General features: G+C 45.3%; 2 protein-coding genes across 3 annotated transcripts; both read right to left on the minus strand.

Annotated features, from left to right (window-relative positions):
* Window positions 1–2,414: 2,414 nt before the first annotated feature.
* On the minus strand, window positions 2,415–3,672 carry LOC120445696. Of its 2 annotated transcripts, none has more exons than XM_039626254.1 (3): window positions 3,267–3,672; window positions 3,078–3,213; window positions 2,415–2,992 (listed from the first exon to the last, which is right to left on the minus strand). In XM_039626254.1, exon 1 carries the CDS (start codon window positions 3,598–3,600, stop codon window positions 3,382–3,384), a length of 219 nt encoding a protein of 72 aa, XP_039482188.1. In that variant the 5' UTR covers window positions 3,601–3,672; the 3' UTR covers window positions 2,415–2,992; window positions 3,078–3,213; window positions 3,267–3,381. The 2 variants fall into 2 exon arrangements, with proteins under 2 accessions (XP_039482188.1, XP_039482187.1); XM_039626253.1 differs by having other exon boundaries at window positions 2,415–3,021.
* A 4,716-nt stretch (window positions 3,673–8,388) lies between these two features.
* Window positions 8,389–22,360, minus strand: LOC120446156 (protein scabrous). Its single transcript, XM_039626986.2, has 4 exons — window positions 21,492–22,360; window positions 17,926–18,319; window positions 10,637–11,167; window positions 8,389–10,462 (listed from the first exon to the last, which is right to left on the minus strand). The coding sequence occupies exons 1-4, from the start codon at window positions 22,028–22,030 to the stop codon at window positions 9,485–9,487; spliced, it is 2,442 nt and encodes an 813-aa protein (XP_039482920.1). The 5' UTR covers window positions 22,031–22,360; the 3' UTR covers window positions 8,389–9,484.
* Between the last annotated feature and the right edge of the window lie 1,198 nt (window positions 22,361–23,558).

Genomic DNA, 23,558 nt, shown 5'->3' on the forward strand with positions numbered 1-23,558 from the left:
TTGGAGCACAAGGAGCACATGGAGCAAAAGGACTCGTTACTCAGCAGGAGCGGAGTCAGCAGGATGTGCTCCTTCGGCTTCGTTTGGGCAATCATCTGCTCCTGAGTGCTTGAGTGGTCTTTAAGTTATCTGCCGGCTGATGATGGATAGAAAATGGCTGCAGCTCCATTTCTACATCCAGCTGGGGAATATGATTTATGCTAGCGCCCAGAAACCGCCGAAAGCACTTCGTTCAGTTAGGGAATTTGTTAACCTGTGTAACTGCCAAAAAATATATGCATGTTGGTGAAATGCTACACTTTCACGGCTATTAATCACCATATGATGAAATCCCCTAAAAGCCGACATAGTTTCGTTTAATTACCGCAATAATACGGCTTGTATTACAACACTAATTTAAATTTATAAAATAATTATATTCAGTTGTGTTTAGGAACTGAACAATTATTTCATTTGCCATGGTAGCACTATATATGAATTCAAGAATACACTGTTTACTTAACCAAATTGGTAACCATTGGCTTTTGAGGTTTGTTTCGCTTGGAGCCAAACAGTGATGTGTTAAATGCTTTAACATACTTTCGGATATGAGACTTAAATAAGAAAATATAAATATATTAATTTGCATAACTAGGCGTTAAAGTGAAATGCAAGAGAATGAATCAGCTATGAGAGGAGATAGTGCATTTTAAGGATTCGTCACAAGTACTGTTTTTAAATACACATTTCCGATACCTGCAATCACAGGGACTTTTCATGGCCTATTTGGCTGGGCTGTGACTTTATGCACATTTCCATGGAACAACATGGTAACAATGCAGGACCAACGCAAATATCGAAAGGGAAACACGTGCAGGCGGCTCCCGAATGGCGACAATCATTACAAGGACGATGAGCATAAACAACACAGCGGCAGCATCCTGACAGACGGAAACGCAAACACAGGACTCGCACACCGACACCCACACCCACACCCACACCCACACTTACACTCACACTCACACACGCTCACACTCTCACTCACATGCACATTATTTACATGCCGCAGCACGTGCGGCTGTATTTGTGGCACCATTTGTAAAGCAGATACATATACATATATGTACATATGTATATATGCGGCACAAAAAACTCCCACATTATGTCAAATGTTTTGTTTGTCCTTTATGGAAGTGGATATGTCAGCGCCCGTGGTTTTCGTCCTGGCAGCAGTACGTGCCTGTTGAATTGGCGTCCCACTCCTGCTCCCGCTCCCGAATAACTCGGATTTAGTTCGCATTTTTACTGGCCAATCGAGCACAAATTAAACCCGGATCAGGAACCTGGCCAAAAGCACTCGTTCAGCAATCGCTGGCTAAGCACTCCGGCGACCGTTTTCAACCTGAAGTTTTGTCCAGCTTAACTTGCAGCCAAAGTTTCTCGTTTTCTGGTAAGAGAGAAGTAAGCACAATTGGGTCAATACACAGCCAAATCGCTTGTGCTTGAGCCAGTGGGATTTGTTGGTAACAGAAACGGGATACAGCTAACAGAAATGGCTAAGGGAAAAACTAAGGAAACAGCAAAGGAAAACAGAGTGACACTACAAGAGCCACACAAATAATTGCCAAGTCCTTGACTTTTTCAAGTTCAATTTCGTTTGGCGCTGCAACATTGCGATAATTGATGTCTCGACATGGTTAATTATCTCCAAAGATGTTGAAACGTACATAAGATGCTCATTAGCCGCTTGTATTTGTGCTTTGTGAATTTTACAACTTCACCTGTGACGTCTGAATTCCTGACCGAGCCAACCAGGTCGGTTCAATTATACTAATGATATTATTTCGCCATTACGCATACGCAGTGTGTGCGTCCAATGGGTGGAAGCTCGTAAAATGCAGAGCTGGCATTAAGATATTATTTGTGGGCTTGCTCTATACAGCCGAGGGCGAGTGCAATTATTTGCAGAATATTTAGTTCGGTGCGGGGTGCTCTTCACATTCAAAATATTCAGTTAGCCAACGGAGCTTCGGGATATATGGTGCTGTTTATACACGCTGTATACACGTAATTTATCTAAGCAACACATTCCGGACCGAAAAATTTAAAGCCACAAAGTGTCAGACTTGACTGACTGCGGCTGCGGCTGCTGCTGGCAATAAATCTTAAAGTTCATTAAAAAGTTTATTTATATTTCACCTGCTGCGTGCGAGCGAAGGAAGTCTGGCAAGTGTCAAAGAAATAAAAGCTTGAATTGCCGACAAATCTTTGTTAAGCTTGACCTTGACTGATGGCCCCTCATAAGAAGTCGATTTAGGAAAAGCCTCGGAGGCCCCAAAATAAATAACTTTTGTCTCTTTTAGAAGCAGTAATCGAGTTCTAAAGCTGGTACTTCAAATAAAATGTGCAATAAAATAAAGTATGGCAATAGTATATTTTCCATTTTAATCGATTTATTAATAATATAAAGTTTCAATTTAAATTGGTATTTTATTTACTGCAATAGCAAATATGTGTATGCGTGCAGTCAGTTTGTATGTAAGAACAAAAATCGTTGTGCATTTTTATCAATGAATGCCATTCTGCACTGCGTTAATTAACACCAAAATAAATAGGGGCAGAGAATGAATCATCGTGGCATTTTTTATACGAGTATGCATCGCAAAATATATGCATTCACTAGCTTCATTCAACTAAAAAGTGTTTGGCCATTGAAGAGTCAACCAGAACGCCATCAAAAGGAAGCGCTCCAATAAGTTTGAATAGCACCACAGATGCATCCTACAGATACATCTACATGCCCAAATGTATCTGCATGTGGTGCTGGAGATTGCGCGGCTTCGGCCTTGCTTTTGTAATTGTTAACAATAAGGGAGGTGGTTTCGTGGGGAGGTGTTTTATTCGGCTTTAATTAAGATCCGACTGCGGGAGGCCATGTATGACATGCATTGGACTGCACGCTAGCTGATTGCGAAATAACCAAGCTTGTTATATCACAATTCCAACAGGAGTCCTGGCGAATGAATAACTTTATATATGAATCTGCGAGACGATAATCTGGCTTATACTGCAGGCTTATCAAAAATGCTTTTACGTACCCAATATTGATTATCATTGGTAAAATGCTGTAGAATGTAGACTTGGATGACACTTAGTGAAAGGGTGATGAAGAGGTCCTTCCAGCGAAGATCAATCCGGTGATGTTACGACGAGTAAGGTAAATTTGTATAAAATCTAAATTGTGCACCATTTAAGTATTTTAATTTCATAGTTGATGGCATACTTACGCTTGCTAAATGAGGAACAATTCCTTTTGCAGGCAAAGCTGCTCCAAAGTAGTGGAAGTTCGATGGCTAATGAACTTCGCCATTTCCGTGGAAGTTTCTGTATCGCCAGGAGCACTCAATCGCAGCGGACGTCGTAGGAGGAGCACTCCCCGAAGTCCGACTTCAGGGTGAAGTACATGCCCACACCGATGCCGATGACCATGAGGAGGACGCCCAGCCAGTAGACCAGGCGCCAGAAGGGCCAGGACGTGGTCGGCTTCTTGTGGGGGCGCTCGGGTCTCACCTCCTCGTCGACTTCAACTCTTTGTGGTTGGCGGCGCAGCTTGTTTCCCATTTCCCTGGGCCTTTAGTTTTCTCTACGAATTTTCCCCCCTTGGGCGATAATTGATTGGATTTTCCCTAGCAACTCGACAGCAACCGAATGATAACATTTTATTGAAATTACTTGAGCATGTCGTAGGCTGAGATTCATCTCCGATGGCAAAAACTTCTGGCTAATTATTTAAGTTAATTGGCCTTTGTCCGCAAAAGGCCTGCCCAAGCAGTGATGATGATGGTGGGGTGGTTGGGCATTGGCCTGAAATATTTGCTCGGAGGCCACAAAATGTCTCGCAAATTTGTTCAAATTACTTGGAACACAAAACAAGAGTCGTCCGCCACTCTTCGAGATCTTTGCAGACCGAGCCGAAGTCCATGCATAAATTTGGGAGAAGGAGGTGCTGGGTGGAATACAAAAGGACTTTGTTTGCGGTCGAGAGATGAAAAGTCATTTCTCTCCATTATTTGCAAACTAATTGGTTGTAGGACTTGTGCATTTATGTTGCTCAAATGTTTGCCCATGGAACTCTGGAATTTGGTGAGGTGTCAAGTGGATGTGGATGTCTGCCATCACCTCGACCTTTTGCTGTCTCAATTAAATGGACCAATGGCCAAATTGACCAAATGAAGGATGCAACTTAATAATGGCATTACGTATATGCGCTCATAGTACATATTCGTACAATGCCAGTTAAGCATGCCGTAGATCTTATTCTGGTTCTGGCCATGATTTAAGTGCGTTTCGACCGGCTTTTTCAGTTCTCCCCCGTGGCTGTATCCTTTTGAGCTGAAAGGCTGGCGATGCCATTACTGCTTCCATTTCAGTTTCTGTTTGATGTTAATGAAAGTTTCCGTCGTGCAAATAAAGCCAAAAGCATGGAAATCAGTAAAACAAATTGCAATCTGCTTTTTATCGCACGTCGCTGCATGACTTCTGGCAGCCGGCAAGGGAAATTCCTTGCTCCGTCATCGATTGCCTGGCTTTTCCCCGACTTTTCCCTTTGCCTGCCCGCCTGGCTATTGACTTGCTCATTATGGCCCTGATGATGACTGCTCTTGCCTTTGCCACTGCCACTGCCACATCTACCGTTCGTGTATCTGTATCTGTGTGCTTTGGTTCCGTTCTGTTCCGTATCGTTTTCAATTTTCCTGCAGAGAGCATAGATCTCCTCATTCTGTAAACCCGCATCATGGGCAATCAGAGGCGCATAAATTGTTAATATATCTTAACGGATATTCAATTTCCGTCAACCAAGAAATGCATTAAATTGGTAACAAAGCTAAGCCGCTTCAACCGACCGATGGCAAAATTGTTAAGCTCCAGCGGTGTATTATTAAAAATTCAAAGTCGTTAGAGAATGGCAAAACTTTGTGCAGTCCGGGCCAAGACATAATAATAATATAGAGCCAGAGTGGAAGGACTGAAAAATAAAGAATGGCCAGGACAATGGGGAGACAACAGGCCAAACTATGAACTGGGAAACTGGAAAACTGCGAAGCTGCGAAGCTGAGATGCCGAGAAGCTCAACTATGCCCAAGTTGGCTGCTGTCCGACTGTTTATTTTCACTAGACTTCCTCTTTCTCTGGGCTTCGGCCTTATTACGCTCGGCGGCCCATCATCTGCATGGCCTTGGGGTGGGCGGTGGTGGCGATAAGTGGGCGGTGCAGATGGCAGGATGAAGCAGGCAAGTTGTCAACTAAGTTTGCAACAATAATCGCCAACTTCACAGGAGCCGGAGTGACAGAGCAGCACCAGCAGCAGCAGCAGCAGCAGCTTTCAGATAAAAACCAAAAAACAATAAGACTCTAGGCCGACTTTTATTCAGTCTTTGAAAGTTCTCCACCTCTGGCACTGCAGCGTTTACCCTCGAAAAAGCAAAGGTCCTCAAAAGGAGCAAACAGCAGCAAATAGGCTGTACTGGCAAGGATCTCTTCAGACTTTCGAGACGTGGCACAAAGGAAAGATTGCTTTTCATTTTTCTTTGCTTGCCGAGTGGAGATTAAGCTGGATTCAACGGGTGTGGGAGTATACTATCAGGTTAAAGGGTGCCTGTGGCATAGTTTTCCTTTGAGTCGTGTTTTAAAAACAAATCATACATGGCTATTTTAATCTAATATAAATGTCGCTTTTAATTGAGAAAGATTATAAACGGCTCAGTTTGGGTTTTGTGGTGAAACAGACTTGCAACACACCTTTAGGCCAAAATCCGATTGACAATTATTATCAGTCACTAAATAGTTGCATTTTTGCATTTTCATCTGAAACACTGCTAATGGCATTTGTCCATATGTACCGTAACCATTAAAGAATTAAAAGCAAAATAATAATGCTTTTAATACATATATAAGTATATATATAAGAATTGAAGTGAAATTGCAGTGGATATAAAAAGTTTTCAAATTAAATCAGTTAAATCAGATGTCAACTTTAAATTACCCACAGCATAGGTTGGATCGTTAGTCGCTTTCAAGCATAATCCCATTTAATTAAATAAATCTGCTATCCAACTTTTTGCTCCACCGAACTATTGAATTAGCCGACTCGCCGGGGGGCGTTTGAAAACATCTATCCAAATTCTGGCATTGTCGTGCTGGTCCTCAAAAAAGAGCAAACGAGCAGACAAACCGGCAAACTGGCAGGATAGTGTGCGTGGCATATGTAAATTTGGAGCTAATTAAAATTAGCATATATTCCCCTTGCCCCATATACAAGTATATATATGGGTAAGGGGGTGGTGGGGCCCATTATCTGGCTGCGCCGCAAGAAGACGTGGAAAACTACGCGCTGAGAGCTGATTAAAAGCGAAAGCTAACAAGCGTTTGCTCTTTGCCCCCCCCCCGTGTGGCCCTGCAACATATGGGTCCTGACCCCTTCCCCTCCCCCCAGAAACTGCACCCACTTTGCCAGGGGGAGAAGGGCTTTTCTGTGTCACTTTGGCTCCGCATTGGGGTCGTAAAAATTTATAGTAACTTTTTTCGGAGCGCCCATGTCTGAGGCAACGGGCTTAAGGCATTATGCCGTTTAATTAAACCGTTGAGATGTGTGTCAGCCATATAATAAAATGGAATGGAATGGAATATAATTTTGCATACATATGCCGTATATATGCATAGATGAGTATAATCGCTTAAATTGTTGTTCTCCGAGTGTTTGAACTGGCTTTGGTCGATTACAGGGCTTCGTTTTAATTATGATATGGTTTTAATTATGATAAGCGCTGGTTGGCATTTTAATTGCTCATACGCCATGCTGCACATTCCATAAAAAATGCATCCAAAAGGAAAACGAAAGGAGGAGTAGTTCTGAAAAAAGAACATCATAAAATTTCATAACAAAAATCTTGTAAATAACAAAATTTTAAATTGCAAAATCCCCTAGAGCAGCACGCATCAATTCGTGGCTGAGTTCACATGGCTTGTTTTCGGAGGATGCATTGTCCTCGCTCAAGTCCTTTGTTAATTGCCGGAAATGCAAATGGGTGGCAAGTTGGATGGCAAGAGAATGGAGCTCTGTCGAGCATAAGCGATTTCCACTTTAAATGCGTGCGAACCGCTGCTCCATTTTACCATTTATTTACATTGGAGGTGAGCCAGCTTCCTTTTTGGCCCCCACTTTGGACGCAATTTTCATTTCTTTGGCCATCGTTTGTTCCTTTTTTTTTCTCGGGTGGGACAACAATTCGCTTTGGCTTCACACCAAATTTGATTTCATTCGCAAGACGCTCTCAGGTTAAATGGTGCAGAAAGTCCTGTTGACTTCTCGACTGGCTGACCGACCCCAAGTAGGATCTTGGTAGGAAATGAATTTGAAAGCCACTTTTCTGCGCTCTAAAAAGTGTATTCCCCATTTTATCAACAGCTCATACAGATACAGTAGCTTGTTGAGTAGTTTTGGAAAGGGGTTTTATTTAATTCGGCAATTGCTTTTATTTATTCGCATCTTGAAATAGAAATGAAAAATCAAATGAATCGGATCATCGTATAAATTTCATCACTTTTTTTTGGAGTATGCAATCGAATGGCCAAATTCCGTTTGTTGTATCTCAATAAATAAATGTCACGAGCTCTACATTCCAATGCCCTCCATTCGCTGTCAATTTGTATGCTCTCTAGCGCATTTGCATAACAAAATTGCCATGCATTTCTCATTCCTTTCCGATTTTGTGCATTTTTTACCCGAATATATATATTTTTTCCGTCGCCGGCACTTTGAACTTTTGAACGGAGACCAAGTAGCCGAAAGAGTCAGTTATCCATTTGCAGCTCAGCAAGTTTTGACTGCAGAATGTCAACAAAATAAATGCATAAATAAGGGGATCATCGTGTCAGGGGGCAGCAGCCACGCCGCCGTCGAGGAGGTCTCAATATAACGAGATGATGAAAAATGTTTGAGTTTTGCATTATTAAAGTTCTTCGCTGGCAGTTGGCAACTTTTCACGTGCTGATAAATGGCCCCCAGCTCTCGTAGTTGCTAGAAAAGAAACGAAACGAAATAGAACGATAACTATTCCATCTGCACTCCGGGTGCGAACATCTTTCAATTGAAATATATCTCCATTCTCCCCCGGCTACCCACACATATAGCCGTACATAAGTGTGTGTGGATGCATATGTGTTCGTGTGAATGGAAGTGGAATAACTAGTGCATACTTTCTGGCGCTGCCTGGGGCAATTTGTGCCATTTAAAGTCTACCGACTTAGTTTGGTCTGGCACTTATAATTAATTAAACATGGGTTTCTTGAACATCCCCCCCCCCCCCCCCACCCTCAGAGTCCATTAAAAGATTGCCTTATCCGTTCGGGTTTTTCTTTTCACATCAATCCATTTATTGTAAAATACGCCGGTCTAAGGGCCAAGCTTTCTGGGTTTTCTTCTTTAGTTAGCTTAACTTACTGGACATAAAATTAATGTATACATCATATAGTTCATAACTTACTCGCTAAATGCATTTTTTAGCTCTCATGGTTTTTGCCCTTTGCTCACTTCATTCATTTCGTTCATGTATTTTTGGTATATGCAAAACTGCAGAAAATAGTTTTCAGTTTCTTGTGTTCGTAAAAACTTGCATATGATCTGTTTCTATTTCTGACTTGATCTCTTTGGCATGCGACTCCATGGGTTGGGTTAGGGAATTCGTTTGGTTTTGGACTGAAGCAGATATTTAGTAAGCAGGAAAACGGATGCGTATACCCTATTATATTGTACAACAATTACAAGTACATTTACCAACGCTAAACTAATAAATGTATACTTCATATGACTGATATGGTGACTTAGGCTAGAAAGTTCTCTTCTCCGCGATCCCTTTTCTGTATATTTATTATTTGTCTGAGATGAGCCTAATCGCGATTAGGCCTCTTACATGTTACAACTAGTTAAGATTTCGTTTTAGTTTTGGGGGCAGGACGATTATATCTAGACATTAACTCTGCACTCACTTAAATGATATGCTCTCTCTCTCTCTCTCTCTCTCTAACTATCTCTCTGTTTCTTTTACTCCCGCTTCAGTTTTTCTTGCTACCGCGGAACTTAAGCCTCTATGAGATCTTCTTGAAAGACCAAAGAATTGAATATTTATACGGGTGAAACGAGGCTGGCAGATGGCAGCTGCCAACTAAATTACGCATACGCCTAGTGTACTCTAAGGCCAGAGTAAGCTCCATTTGAAAGATTAATGCTACGACTTATGCGCTGAGTATTTACAATGGGGGGAGAGGGGCTCTCGACTTTCGACTTTCGACATTCGGCTTTCCGTTTATTTTATACACTTAGTATCTACCGATCTTTTAGATCCACCTCCCACAGACAAACAGTGGACTCCCAACTATAGTAGGCATGGCTCTGGTGGTTCACTGTAGCGGTTTTCATCCCCTCGGTTTCACGGCGGGATCAGCTCACTTACGCCTGCCCGGCGGCCACGAACTGCACCACACTGTTGTTGGTTTTCGGCGTTACCGTCGTTACCGTCGCCGGCGCTGCTGTTGCTGTTGCTGTTATTGTTTTTGTTGCTGTTGCTGTTGCACCGCTCGACGACGCAGCATCAGCAGGCGAACCGGAAACGGAAACGGAAGCAAAGGCGCCACTGGCACTGCCACTGGCAATCGCCTGGCACTCGACGGCGGGCAGGCGCTTGACCAGCATCCGGCTTGACTTGACCGCTATCCATTCGTTGCGAGCGGCATCGAACCAAGTCAGGCCCAGATTGTATCGCCCATTGAGATTGGCGTGCTGGCAATGAGAGAACCACCAGCCACCCTCATAGTTAGCAGCACAGTGCGTCTGCGAGATGTCCCGATCGTCATCGATGGCCGAGAACTGCATGCCCTGTTGGTAGTTCAGTGCATCCGAGGCGTTGCCGGAGTACTCGGCAATGTGCAGGCGATAGCCGTCGGCTCGCGAGGATATGTAGAATCGCTTGTACTCGGCCACCCAAACGTTGTCGTAGATGTCCTGCATTTGCACCTGCAGCCGACTGCAGTTGTCCAGGGTCAGGTGATGCAGCTGCTCGTTGCCAATCCAAAACTCTCCGCCAGGCGCCCCAAATCCTTGGGCATAGTCCGCCCACGAGCGGTTGAAGTCGGCACTGCCATCGAATCGCCTTTGCACCGTCGTCCATCCATCGGCGGTGCAGTGCGTCATCAGCGGATGCCGTTGGCCGGCGGGCGCAATCAGATGCAGTCCGTCCGTTTGGGTGTGCACCTCACTGCAGTCGTGCGGCAGCTTGTTGATGATGGCCTCGTACTGCGTCTCCACGTTCTCCAGCTCGCTGACCAGGGTTTCGGCCAGGACGGAGTCGATGGGGGAATCATCCTGCGGCGTCTGTGGCTGGAGATTCTGATGATGCGGTCGCTTGTGGGGCTTGTTCAGGTGTGTGAGCTGTGTGGCAGATCGGAAATAATTGGAAATCTCGGTTAGCCAGGGAACAGTCTTTAAGAACTTAAAGAAGGCTTCAAACGTTTAACGATTTAATAAAGAGTAAAGGTGTATCTACACTAGATACATGATGAATAGAAGAAATGTCTGATACATGGCTTGCAAGTCATTACTAACCTTATTCTTCAACTCATCATTGACCAAGGACTGCAATCGATCCACATTCGTTCTCAGCTGATCCACGTTCGCAGACAACTTGCGCATCCCTTCGCGCTCCTCCTGCAGGACACTCACGCTCACAGCCATCGCTTGCAAGGATCGTGCCGCATTGGTGCCCTCCTCCCTGATCAGGCTCTGTTCGGATGTGATCTGGGCATTGGCGAACTCCAGCTTGGAGATCTCGTGCCGCAGCTCCGGGATGCTCTTGTCCATCTTGGTCTGCAGGCCCTCCACATCCTCCAGCAGCTCCAGCATAGAGGTGTGCAGCTTGTCCAGCGAAGCGATCTGGCTGCTCAGGTTGAAGTTGGCATTGGCGATCCTGTGCTGCTCCACCTCGATGCTGCGCACCCGCTCGTCGATGTGGTGGAACCGCAGGCCGTTCACCTGGCGACGCAGGTTCCTCTGGGCCAGTTGCAGCTGGTGGATCTGCTCGCTCTGGAAACGGCAATGGCGGCGCTTGTGATCAGCCGTGGATTCAAGTTCAGTGGGCTGAAAGGAAAATGAGGACACATTAGAAAGTTATTACGAAAGCAAATATACAAGATAACTTATGCATTCAAAACTATTATGATATCATTGTTGTCGAAAATGTTTAGTAACCGTCTCGAGTTTTAAGTTGATTCAAATGAAAAACTGCAAGTCAAGGCATCAAGTGTAAAAACTGACCCCACTCCAAACTCCACCCACTTTTCATTACATTCTGCAGTATAAGGAAAAACCATGATAAGGAAGATTCGTGGGTAAAGCTGGTAAGCTGGCCGAGATTCTATTGTTGCTGCGCTGGCTGGGATTATGTGCCGGGAATTGAATGCTAAATCCATTTATTATAAATGCATTTCATAACCAGGCTGGCTGAGCGTGCCACAATAATGTCAGCTGCAGCTACGCAGCCAGCTCAAGCTGCAGCTTTTGCCCAAAAGCGTGTAAATCCCCGGAGCTGCTGGTGCCGCGTGGTGTGGGTGGATTTGCATCCACATTCACATCCGCATCCGCATCCGCATCCGCATGCCCACCCCCTTGGGTATCCACATGCCCATCGTGCATCTTCTAGCTCTCGGTGGTAAAAGCTGCATAAATTTCCTCAAACATACAATATGCATAGAAATAATTTTGCTGAGTGACAGCAGCGAGCAGCTGTAAACCAAGGTAATGCCATTTGGGTCACATTCAGGCGGCGCCTTGAATGAGTGTGCCCCAACGCCGCAGGATCTACAGAACCTATTCTACATATCCAACCCCCATGCCACCCCAGGGTATCCTTTCATTTATGTTCGTGGCCATCTGTCATAGAAATGTCTCGGGTAATTGACTAATAAAGGATGCTGCCGGGCACAAAAAGCGGCAGAAAGTGTCCTGCTAATGAATTCAATGAGTGAATGCGCAAAGAAACCATGATGTATACGATTTAAAAAAAAACCAGAGAGAACGCTATAGTCGAGTTCCCCGACTTTCTGATACCCGTTACTCAGCTAGTGGAAGGGAGAAGGAGAGTCTTAAACACAATTTTTGGCGGTTTGTAGGCGTTATAATGAAAAAATATCAAAACATTTTTCAAAAGTGTGGGCGTGGCAGTTTTGGGCGGTTTGTGGGCGTTAGAGTGGGCGTGGCAACATGAATCGATAAACTTGCGCTGCTTCTATGTCTCTGGAGTCTGTATGCTTAATATCAACTTTCTAGCTTTTGTAGTTCCTGAGATCTCGACGTTCATACGGACGGACAGACGGACGGACAGACGGACATGGCCAGATCGACTCGGCTATTGATCCTGATCAAAAATATATATACTTTATATGGTCGGAAACGCTTCCTTCTGCCTGTTACATACTTTTCAACGAATCTAGTATACCCTTTTACTCTACGAGTAACGGGTATAAAAAGGGGGCCAAGAGCATAAAAATAAAAGCAATCAAGGCTTTTTCTTAAAAACCCCTTTCAATGGTAAATTTTACTTTTCCTTCCATTCCAATCCCAATTAGTCAACCTTACTGTACATTTTTCCCATAAAAGGTGTGGGAAAAAATGCCAAGCGAAAAGGCGTAACGTAAGTCTTGCTTATTTTTAGAAACCTCCAAATCGATTCACATTTTGACTTAGTCGATGGCGAATTATATTTTCCGAAGTTTTTGACCATTTTCCGCAACGAATTCAATTACGCTTTGCAAAAAAACGACAAAAGAGGCAACAAAAGTCCACCGAAAATATGGAAAACATTCATGAATATTTATGCCAAAGTTGCGTTTGTGCCTCATCGGCATCGAACACTTTCGGCCGCCGTGAAAATGTTTTCGTTGGTGCCGCAGCCACTGCTCTTCCCGCTTTTCCCGCTTTTCCCGTTTTTCCCGCTTTTCCTTCGCTCCTTTGTTTGCTTTGCCTTCACGCACGTTTCGGTGGTGCAGTGGGTGGTTGGGCGGTTGGGCGGTGGGCGGTTGAGTGGGTGGCAGTGGTTCAGCCTTGGCGTTGTTTTATGCGAAAGGTCACGAACGCGGCTAATACGACACGTTCGCGTTTTATATGAACTCTGGCCGAGACGGGGAAGTGGCCATCAAAACGGAGAAATCCTCAATATATATTCGAGCAAACGTGTTTGCCATAGTGGTGTATATACATATAAATTTCTAAGGCGGAAAGGTGCCAGCACTGGCATATAAATTTCGCCCATCAACGGTATAATTAAATGTGATTTATGTGGCTCAAATTTCCTGGAGACAAGTGAATTTTTTGTGTGCAGTGGCCGATGGCCGATGGCCGCGTTAATTGAAATCGAAATTGAAGCATAAATATTTCAAGTGTTTTCCGTGCAAAGTCATAAACAAAAGGATCAGAAGGGGAACATTAACATCAGCAGCATCAGGAGCAGGGAACTAATTAATTTTTGGCCTGGCCGGGCTGCTTGGTGGATTAAAAGTGAACCTTTTACATGTTGTACTTAAGTGAAAGCTAACAAGGATTTGCTATTAGCGCGACAGCAATTCCAGGAGGGATGAGGATGGAGATGGTAAATGGAAATGGGGTTTGGGAATGCAGCATGGCGCATGGAGCATGGAGCATGGAGCATGGAGCATAGGAAAATGAGCAAAAATCTGCTCCTGTTCAGTTGCTGGCCTTCTTCTCCACAGCGCATTGTCGTAAAAATTTAATAGGACTTTTGTGCGATGCTTGAAAAAGTTGAGCTCACTGCCAGATAGGCGAAGTGGGCTGGCTGAGTCGACGTTGGGCGCCACAAAATGCCATTAAGTTAATGCGCATTTGGGGGCCAAAAACGCTCGTTGCCGGGACCTCAAAGTCAACGTCAACCTGATCCTCTGACCGAAATGTGGCAGGCGTGTGCATAATTTGAAACTAAAATGTGGCCCGCAAATATGCTTGAAGAGCGTATTTAATTTCCAAGAAATACTGGAAATCTATGTAAAGGACAATTGTTTCAAAAACGACAACTTGACTCCCGAGAAGTGTATTTTGCCGATACAAAGGGTATAAACCAGCTCGACAACAATCAAACAAATTGCCAGTGGAGAGATGGTGGTACATGATGGTAACATGAAACAAAGGCAAAACAAATATCAACACAAATAAGGTAAAAATGGCGGGCACTGCGGGGAGTCTTGGAAGGTTGGGGGTTACGAAAACAGACATACGCACACACAGACATATAGACATAAATATACAAAAGATATTCGAAACCGGATTCTCCGTGTCAGTTTGCCTTGGGGCTGCTGCCATAGCTCCTGCTCCTGCTCGATTCCTTCGTTTCCTGGCTGTCGTTGTGTGCCTGGCATTTGTTTGCCTTGCTAATTTAACAGCCAGTCCCTCATTTGTACAATACACTATGGCCTCAACCTGGAACCCCCGGCCAAGATATCGTAGCATCAATAACCAATGATAAACATTTGTGTTTTTCGTGTTTTTCCCTCTTTCGGCTCGAATATCTGGCCCAACTGTTGCAAGTGACAGCATTCATCAAAGCGATTTGTTACACAGACTGGGCCAGCACATATGTATTGTATATATGTATGTACATATGTACATATGTATGCATATGAGTATTCGGTTTTATATCAGGGGGCATCAATCTGCCGACTGTTTGCAATTAGAGTTGGCAAATTATATTTGGCTTTCCGCTGTCACCGGCAGATGTTTTCGGTTCAAGTGTTATCACATCTGAGCTCTAAGCAGGGAAATAAATACATAAAGCAATGCTTGGATGTGCCCATTAAATCAGGCTTATTTTGGCTAATTTATCAAGGTGCATTAAATAAGTGTTTGTTTGGCTGAATTATTATGGCCATATGACAATACAAATCTAAAATTTATACGCCTCACTTTTAAAGCTTAAGCTACCAAAAGTCATGAAGTGCTATTTAATTCATAGATCGCCATGGTAACTTTGAGGTACTTGTGTAGCATTTTTATTTGTTATTTTTACTCTTAACATTTCCGCCAGCAATTTTTGCGAATCCACTTCCTCTGGTTTTCGTTTAATCCCCCAAGGTATTTTTCTATTTTTGCATAACTTTACCGCTTTTGCTTTGTACATTTTACCCGGCTAATCAAATAAAGGAAAGTTGATTAAATTCAGCCATCCACTCACACACACAGAGACACACAAATAAAGGGAATTATTGTCCATTTTTTGATATTACTTTTTCGTGGCTGCCACCTGTGCAATTTTATTGTTTGTATTTGTATTTACTTTGCTGGTGGTTATCCTTGAGTTGCTTCGTCTTTTCCATCTGCCCTTTTTATTTTCAGCTCCCTGGCCTTTGTTATCAGCTTTTTGCTCTTTGTTCTAATTTAACCTAATTTCTGCTTTGTTGCGCTTCTATAATAACAATTTTCAAAAATTGCTTTTGGTTTTTGGTGATGAGAAAGCTCAGGAACTGGTTTTCTTGGTCAAGAAGCGCCCCCATCCCGCCAGCTTTTTATTTTTTGTGGGAAAGAAACCAGCGAGACAGAGTGAAAAAAGTAATGAAAAGGATCAAATTGTGCCGAAGTGGCGCAATGGGGGAGGGGGGGGGGGGGGGAGGGGAACCGAGGCAGGTGGCAGGGGAACTGATTATCGGAGCACTCGAGAGCATCTGCCGCAGCTCCATCTACTCGACAGCTCCAACTCCTGCTGCTTGCTGGCTGCCAAAACTTGGCAAGTCGAGGGACAAAGGCCTGGTCCGTCAAGTCAAGTCCACCTAAGCCAGTTCCCAAAGCAGCTGGCCAGTGAATAGCCATCCTCCGCTCGTCCCGAAAACCGCCGCTCCTCTGACTCAGGGCGATTAAAAGGTGATTTCCTGCTTTTGTTTTGCAATTTTCAGCAATTTCGCTTTATATTTCGGCAACGGCCTGCCCATTAATGCTGTAGCATATATAAAGATACACCCCGGCTCCTGGGATGCGAGGATATATGGATAACAGTGTGTGATGCGTGTGCGCTGAGGTCCGGCGAAAGCCGCTTAAGCTGCTTGGCTGAGCACTTAATCCCCTCCTCGTACTTGAGGAGTCTCAAGGGTATATTGGACCTGCGTGAATTGGAGGTTGACCATGGTCAATTGAACTCAGGGGAATCGGGTTGAATTACTGCAGCTATGTGGACATCTGAATTAATTGAAATCATCCCAAAGCTTCTGTATTTCACATTTATAAAATGTAACTATCTCAGTGCTTGAATATTATATTATTTATAGTTCAAAGAAACTGCGTCAGTCATAAGAGGCAGTTGAATAAAGCCAAAAGTCGACGTCGAAACGCGGTATTTTTCCCTTTGAATTTCCCTATAAATTCTTAAATTTCTATTTCGCCCTTTGAGACTCGCAAGTAATTGCGTCAGCTCGAGGAAATTCCCGAGCTTTGTGGTCGAGCGAAGCACATATACAATTTCCAGCCAAGCAAGTGAATTCGCTGGCAAGAAGTGTGCACAATCTGCTTCTAAGCAAGCAAATTTCGCTTAAGCCAAACTTCAAAGTGGAGCGAAGCGACTGAATAACGCTGCAGGAGCGGCAGCCAGCGAGCAACCAGTAACCAGATCAAAACAGGTGGCTCCCAAACCAGTTTTAGAGGGGGTAGGGGGGTAGGGGGCAAAAAGGGATGAGGGCCCCACTGACATATTTCGTTGCTGGTCGAACGCATCGACGATGGTTACCGCATTCTCATATGGGAGCGGTCTGACGCATAATCCTTTTAATGAAGCAACCCGAAACTGGAGCTTGTTACCTGGCTGCCTTTCCTTCGCCATGACTTCCCCCCTCCTGCCAGCTGCCTTTGTTTTCGCTCCATTGTTGAGCTTGCTGCTGTTGCTTGCTGCTGCTGCTGTTGCTGCTGGTGATGCTGCTGCAAGCCCTTTATTGACATTAATTATAATTAAGAAGGCGGAAGGGCGTCGAGTCCTTTCAACCCAGCACTTGTGGGATGTGGGAGCGTACGTGCGAAGTTGGAATCGGGAGTCCCAAAGTCCGAGTCCTTCATATTCAGATCCGATTTCAAGAACTCCCCCCATCATTCACTGTAAGCCTGACATGAGAGCCCTAGTAAGTATGCTGGGATTTTGACGAAAGGATGCCACTGATCATGGCTCCATCACTTGCAGCAATCTCTTTACGAGTCGCCCGGAGGCCTGGAGGCCCGGGACATTAAGGCATTGAACGTGAGGCCTAAGTGGCTGCCAGGGACGGTCGAGTCGGGCATTAAATATTAAATACGACAACGTCCTGCGGTGCGTATGAGTAATATGGCCAACATGTGTGTATGGCGGGCCGTTAAAACGGCGGGCCAAAAGGCGAATTGCGATTTTGGACCCCCTCGTTAGCACATCGTGCCACCCACCACCCACCACCCACCATCCACCTCCTATCTGGCACAACCTTTGCCGCTCCTCACCTGGCGGAGGGTTTGGCGTATAAAGTAAGGCATAAAACGGCCAGATAATGGCCCGCCACGTTGGTGGCCTCTTTATGGGACGCACTTAAAGGAGAAACAAAACAAACCGCCGGCTTTCTTTCGGGGCTCATAAAAAGATACACTGGGAGAAGCGGTGAGATTCTTTTCACCTTCTCTACAACCAAGTTCAGTAGCAGTACAAGCGCAATCAACGATGAATTGAAATTGTTCGTTTGAATATTTTAGCTTTTAACTGTTTTGTTAACCGCCCTTAATTTTTCCTCACATAACTTTTCAACTTTCCTGAGGTTTTTTTGCCAGTGCTCAACTGTTCTACCTTGGCCCTCGCGTGCTTATCTGATGATTAGCATAAAGCAGGTACTCACCTCCTGGTTGGCTTCCTGGCTACCGCTCTCCTCCTCCACGCTGGCGGAAGTTCCATCCTTGCGAGTCCGCTGCTGCAGTTTGATGAGCGCGTGCTGGAAGTCCTGCTCCTGCTGGACCATCTCCTCGCGGAGCTCCTGGACGAAGACCTCCGTCTGCTGCTGGCGCTCGCGCTGGGCAACCAGATCCAGCTTGAGCTGCTGGTAGTCACTGCGGATGGTGGCCAGATCCTCGAAGGTGGAGCTGCGCTGCTGGACATCCCGGGCCACGTTGCCGGCGGTCCTTTGCAGATCCACCAGCTGCTTGCGGATCTCGGAGATCGTCTGCTGCAGCCACTCGACGGTCAGGCGCTCCTTGTTGCCACTCTGCGAGGAGCGCAGCGCGGCCAGCTCCTCTCTGGAATGGACAACATTTAATAAGTTTATAATTAGCTGGGAACGGGTAACAGGTAATAGGTAACGGGTAACGCATTAATTGCTACACTCTGGTCAGGAAATCTAATTTAAATTGACATTTTCAGGCTGTCGGCTAACTTAATTGCCAATGCGGCTGGCGTGCGGTCCACTAATGGGATTTCGACCTGCACTCAATCATGCTCTGGCCCCACCTCAATACCGCTAAATTTCCATCGACCATTTAAATTAAGCACTGCGAGATTATTTCAGCAGCCCCGAACATTGTCGGCGAACGGGAAACACAGAAATCATGCGGACAAATGTCCGTACTGTCCGTTCACAAATGGCGATGGCAAACTTTGCCGGAAAACATACAAAATAAAAAATCAAGTGCGACCAGACCGCAAACAACAAGTGCTGGTGCTGGGTGAAAACGTTGTTTAAATGCTCAGAATGAAAATGAAAATGTTGTAGCACTTGTGGCAGTTGCCAGCAACCAGCTACCAAAAAATAAGAGCAGAATGAGACCAAGACCGAACGAAACGCATTTTTGTGGCATTTCAGACAATTAAAGTAGTCAGTTGGAAGGCAGCGGAAACGGAAGCACAGCCGCAAGAAGCTGAACAAATTCGGAGCGTAGGTAAAAAGTTTTGTTTTTCGAAAGGCAGCAAAAGCAGCAGAGCAGTATAGCAGCATAGCAGCATAGCAGCTGCCGCTGTTCTTTTATTTTTCACTGTCAAAAGAGCACAGCTACATGAAATTTTCATAAAGAAAAACCCAACCGGCAACAAGACAAAAATAAAGTGGTCCAAAGAAAAGTTGTGTTCTACTTCTTCTGACTACTTCGCCCGGATATATATGCATATACATACATCACATTCGGTTAGGTTTTTATTCATGCCAGCCTGCGTATACGTAATATTTCAAATTGTTGCATTGTGCGTGGGCGTTTATTGTTAATTTTATGGCTTGCAAAAGTTTTTGTGGTCCCAACCAGACAGACTATGAAAAGTTATGGATTTGTTTGGCTCTCCGCTTTCCGTACAATTACTTAAATATTTAATTAAAACGGGGCGAGGGTCGTTCAAAAGTTCCGGCATCAAAAGCCGTAACTGACCCATCACTACCGGAAGTCCAAAGTAAACATGTACATCCAAACATTTGGTTTGGGCAAATACTCGTAGAATAAAACTGTGTTCTTTAGCAGGGGGCTGAAAAACTTGCATTACTAGTCCTAAAAAAGTAACGATTTCTAGCCCTGCCCATTGGCAACTTTTGTAGTAATGCCAAACCAACCGAATTTCCCTTTTCGCCTGGCAATTTTTCGCTTGGCTGCCGTACAGCTTTTTCCGACACAAAAAAACTGACTGTCATTCAACGGAAAATTGAAAATGCTGTCAATGACAAGCGAGCAAATTGAAAACGCAACATGAACACTGCAAATGCCGAACTTCATCGGACCTGATTTGATGACGTCTGATGGTGTTCGCATTTGGATTTTCGGATTTTTTTACACTTTAATTACCAAATTGGACGCAGCGGTGTAACTTTTGGAAGCGAATCTCGTTATCAAAGCAACAGAGTGGACCTGGACAACACGATATTCTGCTCAATCAGATAATGATGTTGTCCGACTGAGCGGAGGCTAAAAGCTGATCCAGGGGGGCGGCAAGTGGGCGTCAAGTGGGCGGTAAGTGGGCGGTAAGTGGGCGGTAAGTGGGCGGCAAGTGGGCGTGGATGTCGGTCGAAGGTATTGTGGTCGGTTTGCTGGGTTTGGGGGCGCAGATAGTGGATCACATAAACCACAACTGACATGACGTTTGACTGGCGTTTGCCTTGGGAGTTGGAAGTTGGGAGTTGGGAGCCGGGAGCTGGGAGCTCCATCTCTTCCGCCACGGACAAGTCCCTACTGCTAAACACACTCCTCATATGTATATGGAGTGTATAAACACGAGCGTGTGCTGAATTATTTACGGTGTCACTGACAAACTTTACGATGTCCACGACAGCAACAACAACAACGGACTAACCTTGGCTATTTGTTCAGTAAATTAAGAGTGTGCCATTTTTACGTATTTTTTACGCTGCCACAGATGATGGTATCCTGGGTAAGAGTGGGTGTGGGTGGTGGTGAAACTGATATATGTGTGCGTTCAGCTCGATGAGACAATCATTATTAGTCAGCCCATGACAATGACAACAAAACAAATCACGAATGCTACTTGGGCAAACTTGGGCTGGGCCACTGGCTCGTGTCTTTGCTCTGATTAGATGGTTTATCCTGCCGCTGCCTGCGTTGCCCCATCACATATTTGTCTGAATTAGTGGAGCACAATCATGTGCCGCATAGGAATTCTCTTCTTCATTGCACTGGCCGCGAATGAAAAAGTGAGGGAGTCGCAAAATGGGGGAAAAACTGAACTTTGCGCTGTCACAACAGTCGCAAATAATTGCAAGTCTTGTCAAGGGAAGATGGAACAAAGCAATGATAACATGAGGGAACGAGAAAGCGACGACTATCAGATACCCCCGTGCAGATACCAAAGTAAAGGAAGTCGTAAGCAAATGTATATATTCCAGCAGCCAAGTCGCTTGGTTAACTGTTTACACAACAGCTCTAAATAGTGCAAACTGCAAACTAAAAATTAAAACACTTTGCAAAGGAAGTGCTTGGAAATAGGTGAAGGGGAAGTTGGCATGGCTACTAATCGTGACTGGGAATATAATTACTTTAAAGGTCGGAAACGTGTCAAACGAATCTATGTTACCCCTTTAAGCTTCTATCAGCTGTCTTAATAACTATCTTGGAGTAAAAGGTGTGAAAGAAGAAGTACACAGGCAACAAATAAAAAGCATAACAGCCTTGTAACTAGCACACCAATTTGTATGTCCAACTTAATTTCAATGGATTAAATACGCCACTTAGATTCGCAAATAAGAAAGCTCCATTTTCCCCCCTGTTAGAAACTGTTGCCCGCTTTGGAGGGCCATCAATTTGTGGGCCAAAGTTGGGCGACAAGTTCTACGTGACTGCGGGAAAGTTAGCGCCAAGTTTCGAGGCCCACAAATTGCCAGCGAGACAGTTGACCAATGGAGCGGGTCTGTGTCTGGGCGGCGCAAATTAAAAATTCAAATTCGATTTAGAGCAGGTGGGCTAGGCCCGGCCAGCTTACCTGAGTTGGTTCAGTTCGCTGCGCATGTCGGCGTCCTCGCTGTTCGCATTGGTGGTGAGCCGCAGGGATTTGCGCAGATTGTGCTCCAGCATCTCGTAATCCTCGCGGCGCCGCAACATCAGGGCGTTGAGCTGCTTGGTCAGCAGGCGCACCTGATCGGCCATTTTTTTGCTCTCCATCGTCCTGCCGTCCTGCCGCTCAATGGAGCTGATGTCCTCGCTATCCTCGTCGTCATCGACGAAACGGAGCAGCTCCACGCTGGATTCCGGCGCATCCGTTTCCTGTTTTGAGTGCAGTACGGGCTTCTCCGAGGTCACCACCTTGGCGTCGCGCAACATGTTGTTCACATCGCTGAGGACTACCCCACCACTGGCAGCTCCACTCACGGATGCCACGGCAATCTGGAGCAGCACCACGGCCAAGAGTATTGGCCACAAAACGTTTGAGCCTGCCATTGTTGCAGGGCAATTTAAATGGTCACGCGAAACTTTACTTTTTGCGGGGGTTGGGGGCTCCGGGAATGTTTGGCAATCTTTCATTCACACCGCACAAAAAAGGAACTCGAGTTAGATGGGCAATTTATGCAAATAACTGGCTCGCATGCCGACACACAAACGATTCTCCTCGACTTTCCGGCGCCGTGTCAGTCAAACACCTTTTAAAAAGGCGCTGGCAAACAATGCTACAATTATTCCTGGCGTCGCCTCGGGCTTAATCCTTGTTGCTTGGCTTAGGCGTGCTTTTCACTTTTGGTCCACGGCAAGTTCGCTCGCAGCACTGGGTGAAGTGTATCACTTTGTTCACTAGAGCTCCTTCCAAGGGAAGGATGTGTTCAACGCGGCGTTCTTCGAAGGACTGAAGCGGCGCGTCTTCGGCACTTCCTTTTATTCGCCACCATGCCGAATGCTCGGCTTTGTTCGGCAGCCATCGGCAAACGCGAGAGAGCAGCCGAGTGCGAAGCTGCGGTAAGGGAAGCGGGGGAGTTGCCGAGTAAGAGTGCCATGGAGAGCAGTCACCTGCCCGAAGCATGCAACAAGCAAGTAAGAGAGCCACAAAGAGAACTCAGCGCGTTAAGAGAAATGAAAGATGAATGGACTAGGACTAGATGTGGATGTTAGACGTCTGAGGATGTCCTTTGAAACCATTGCTACTACCAAAGATCATGTCTTTAAGGTAGCAGTTCCCATTCGGAGTTGCAGCTAGGGAACGAGAGCAGCCCAAAATGGCGGTCTAGTTACCTCGTCCTTCTTTTTTGCACTCATCCTCCTGCTCCTGCTCCTGCTCCTGCTTCTGCTCCTGACACATGGCGCGGTTGCGGTGAGACTACAACGAAAACAAACTGCAGCGAAAACGGCAGATGTTTCGGCCCCATAGGCAGACAGACGGACCGACGGACGGAGAAGTGCGAAAACATGCTGATGTGCTAGATACTATATACTGCCAGGCGAACGAAAACCAGACGGAGCTATATGTCCCGAGTGCGGGTAGTTGCAAGGAGCAATGAGAACCTATAGGCGCACAAAAGAAACTGCAGCGGGGAAACTCGCTATTGTCTCGGGATTTCTCGTAGGCACCTGGCGAACTAGATGTCCTGGCTTCCAACAATAAGGATGTACTATGCACATACCCCGATAGGAAATCGGATACTAATAGCTTAACTATTGCCGACATTCGAGGCTGAAATCCATTTAGATCTGCTGTTTTTCGGGACATTTGTTTTTAGTGCACAGCTGGTGGGGGAAAATCGCTTTATACCATCTATCTGTATATAAATCTCCCACAGCCACCCACTAGATTTGCTGATAAAAGCCGGAAAAGGTTTTAAAGTGCAAAGTTGGAATGCGACTGCAAAAGTCACAGAATGCAAAAAACGAGCAGCCGGATCGAATGAGTCGTATGCCCACTAACTGCCTTGTTGCAACATGGCTCCACAAGGTGGAGGGTGCATCGCAAGTGGGGAAAAGTGGGGAAAATGTGTGCAAAAAATATGCCAAAAATGCCGCCTTACGCACCGAAAAAAGCACTGTAAGCTATGCATTTTCCTATTTTGTTCTACCCATAAATATA

This window comes from Drosophila santomea, chromosome 2R (genome assembly GCF_016746245.2).
Source record: "Drosophila santomea strain STO CAGO 1482 chromosome 2R, Prin_Dsan_1.1, whole genome shotgun sequence".
In the NCBI taxonomy this organism is placed as follows: Eukaryota; Metazoa; Arthropoda; class Insecta; order Diptera; family Drosophilidae; genus Drosophila; species Drosophila santomea.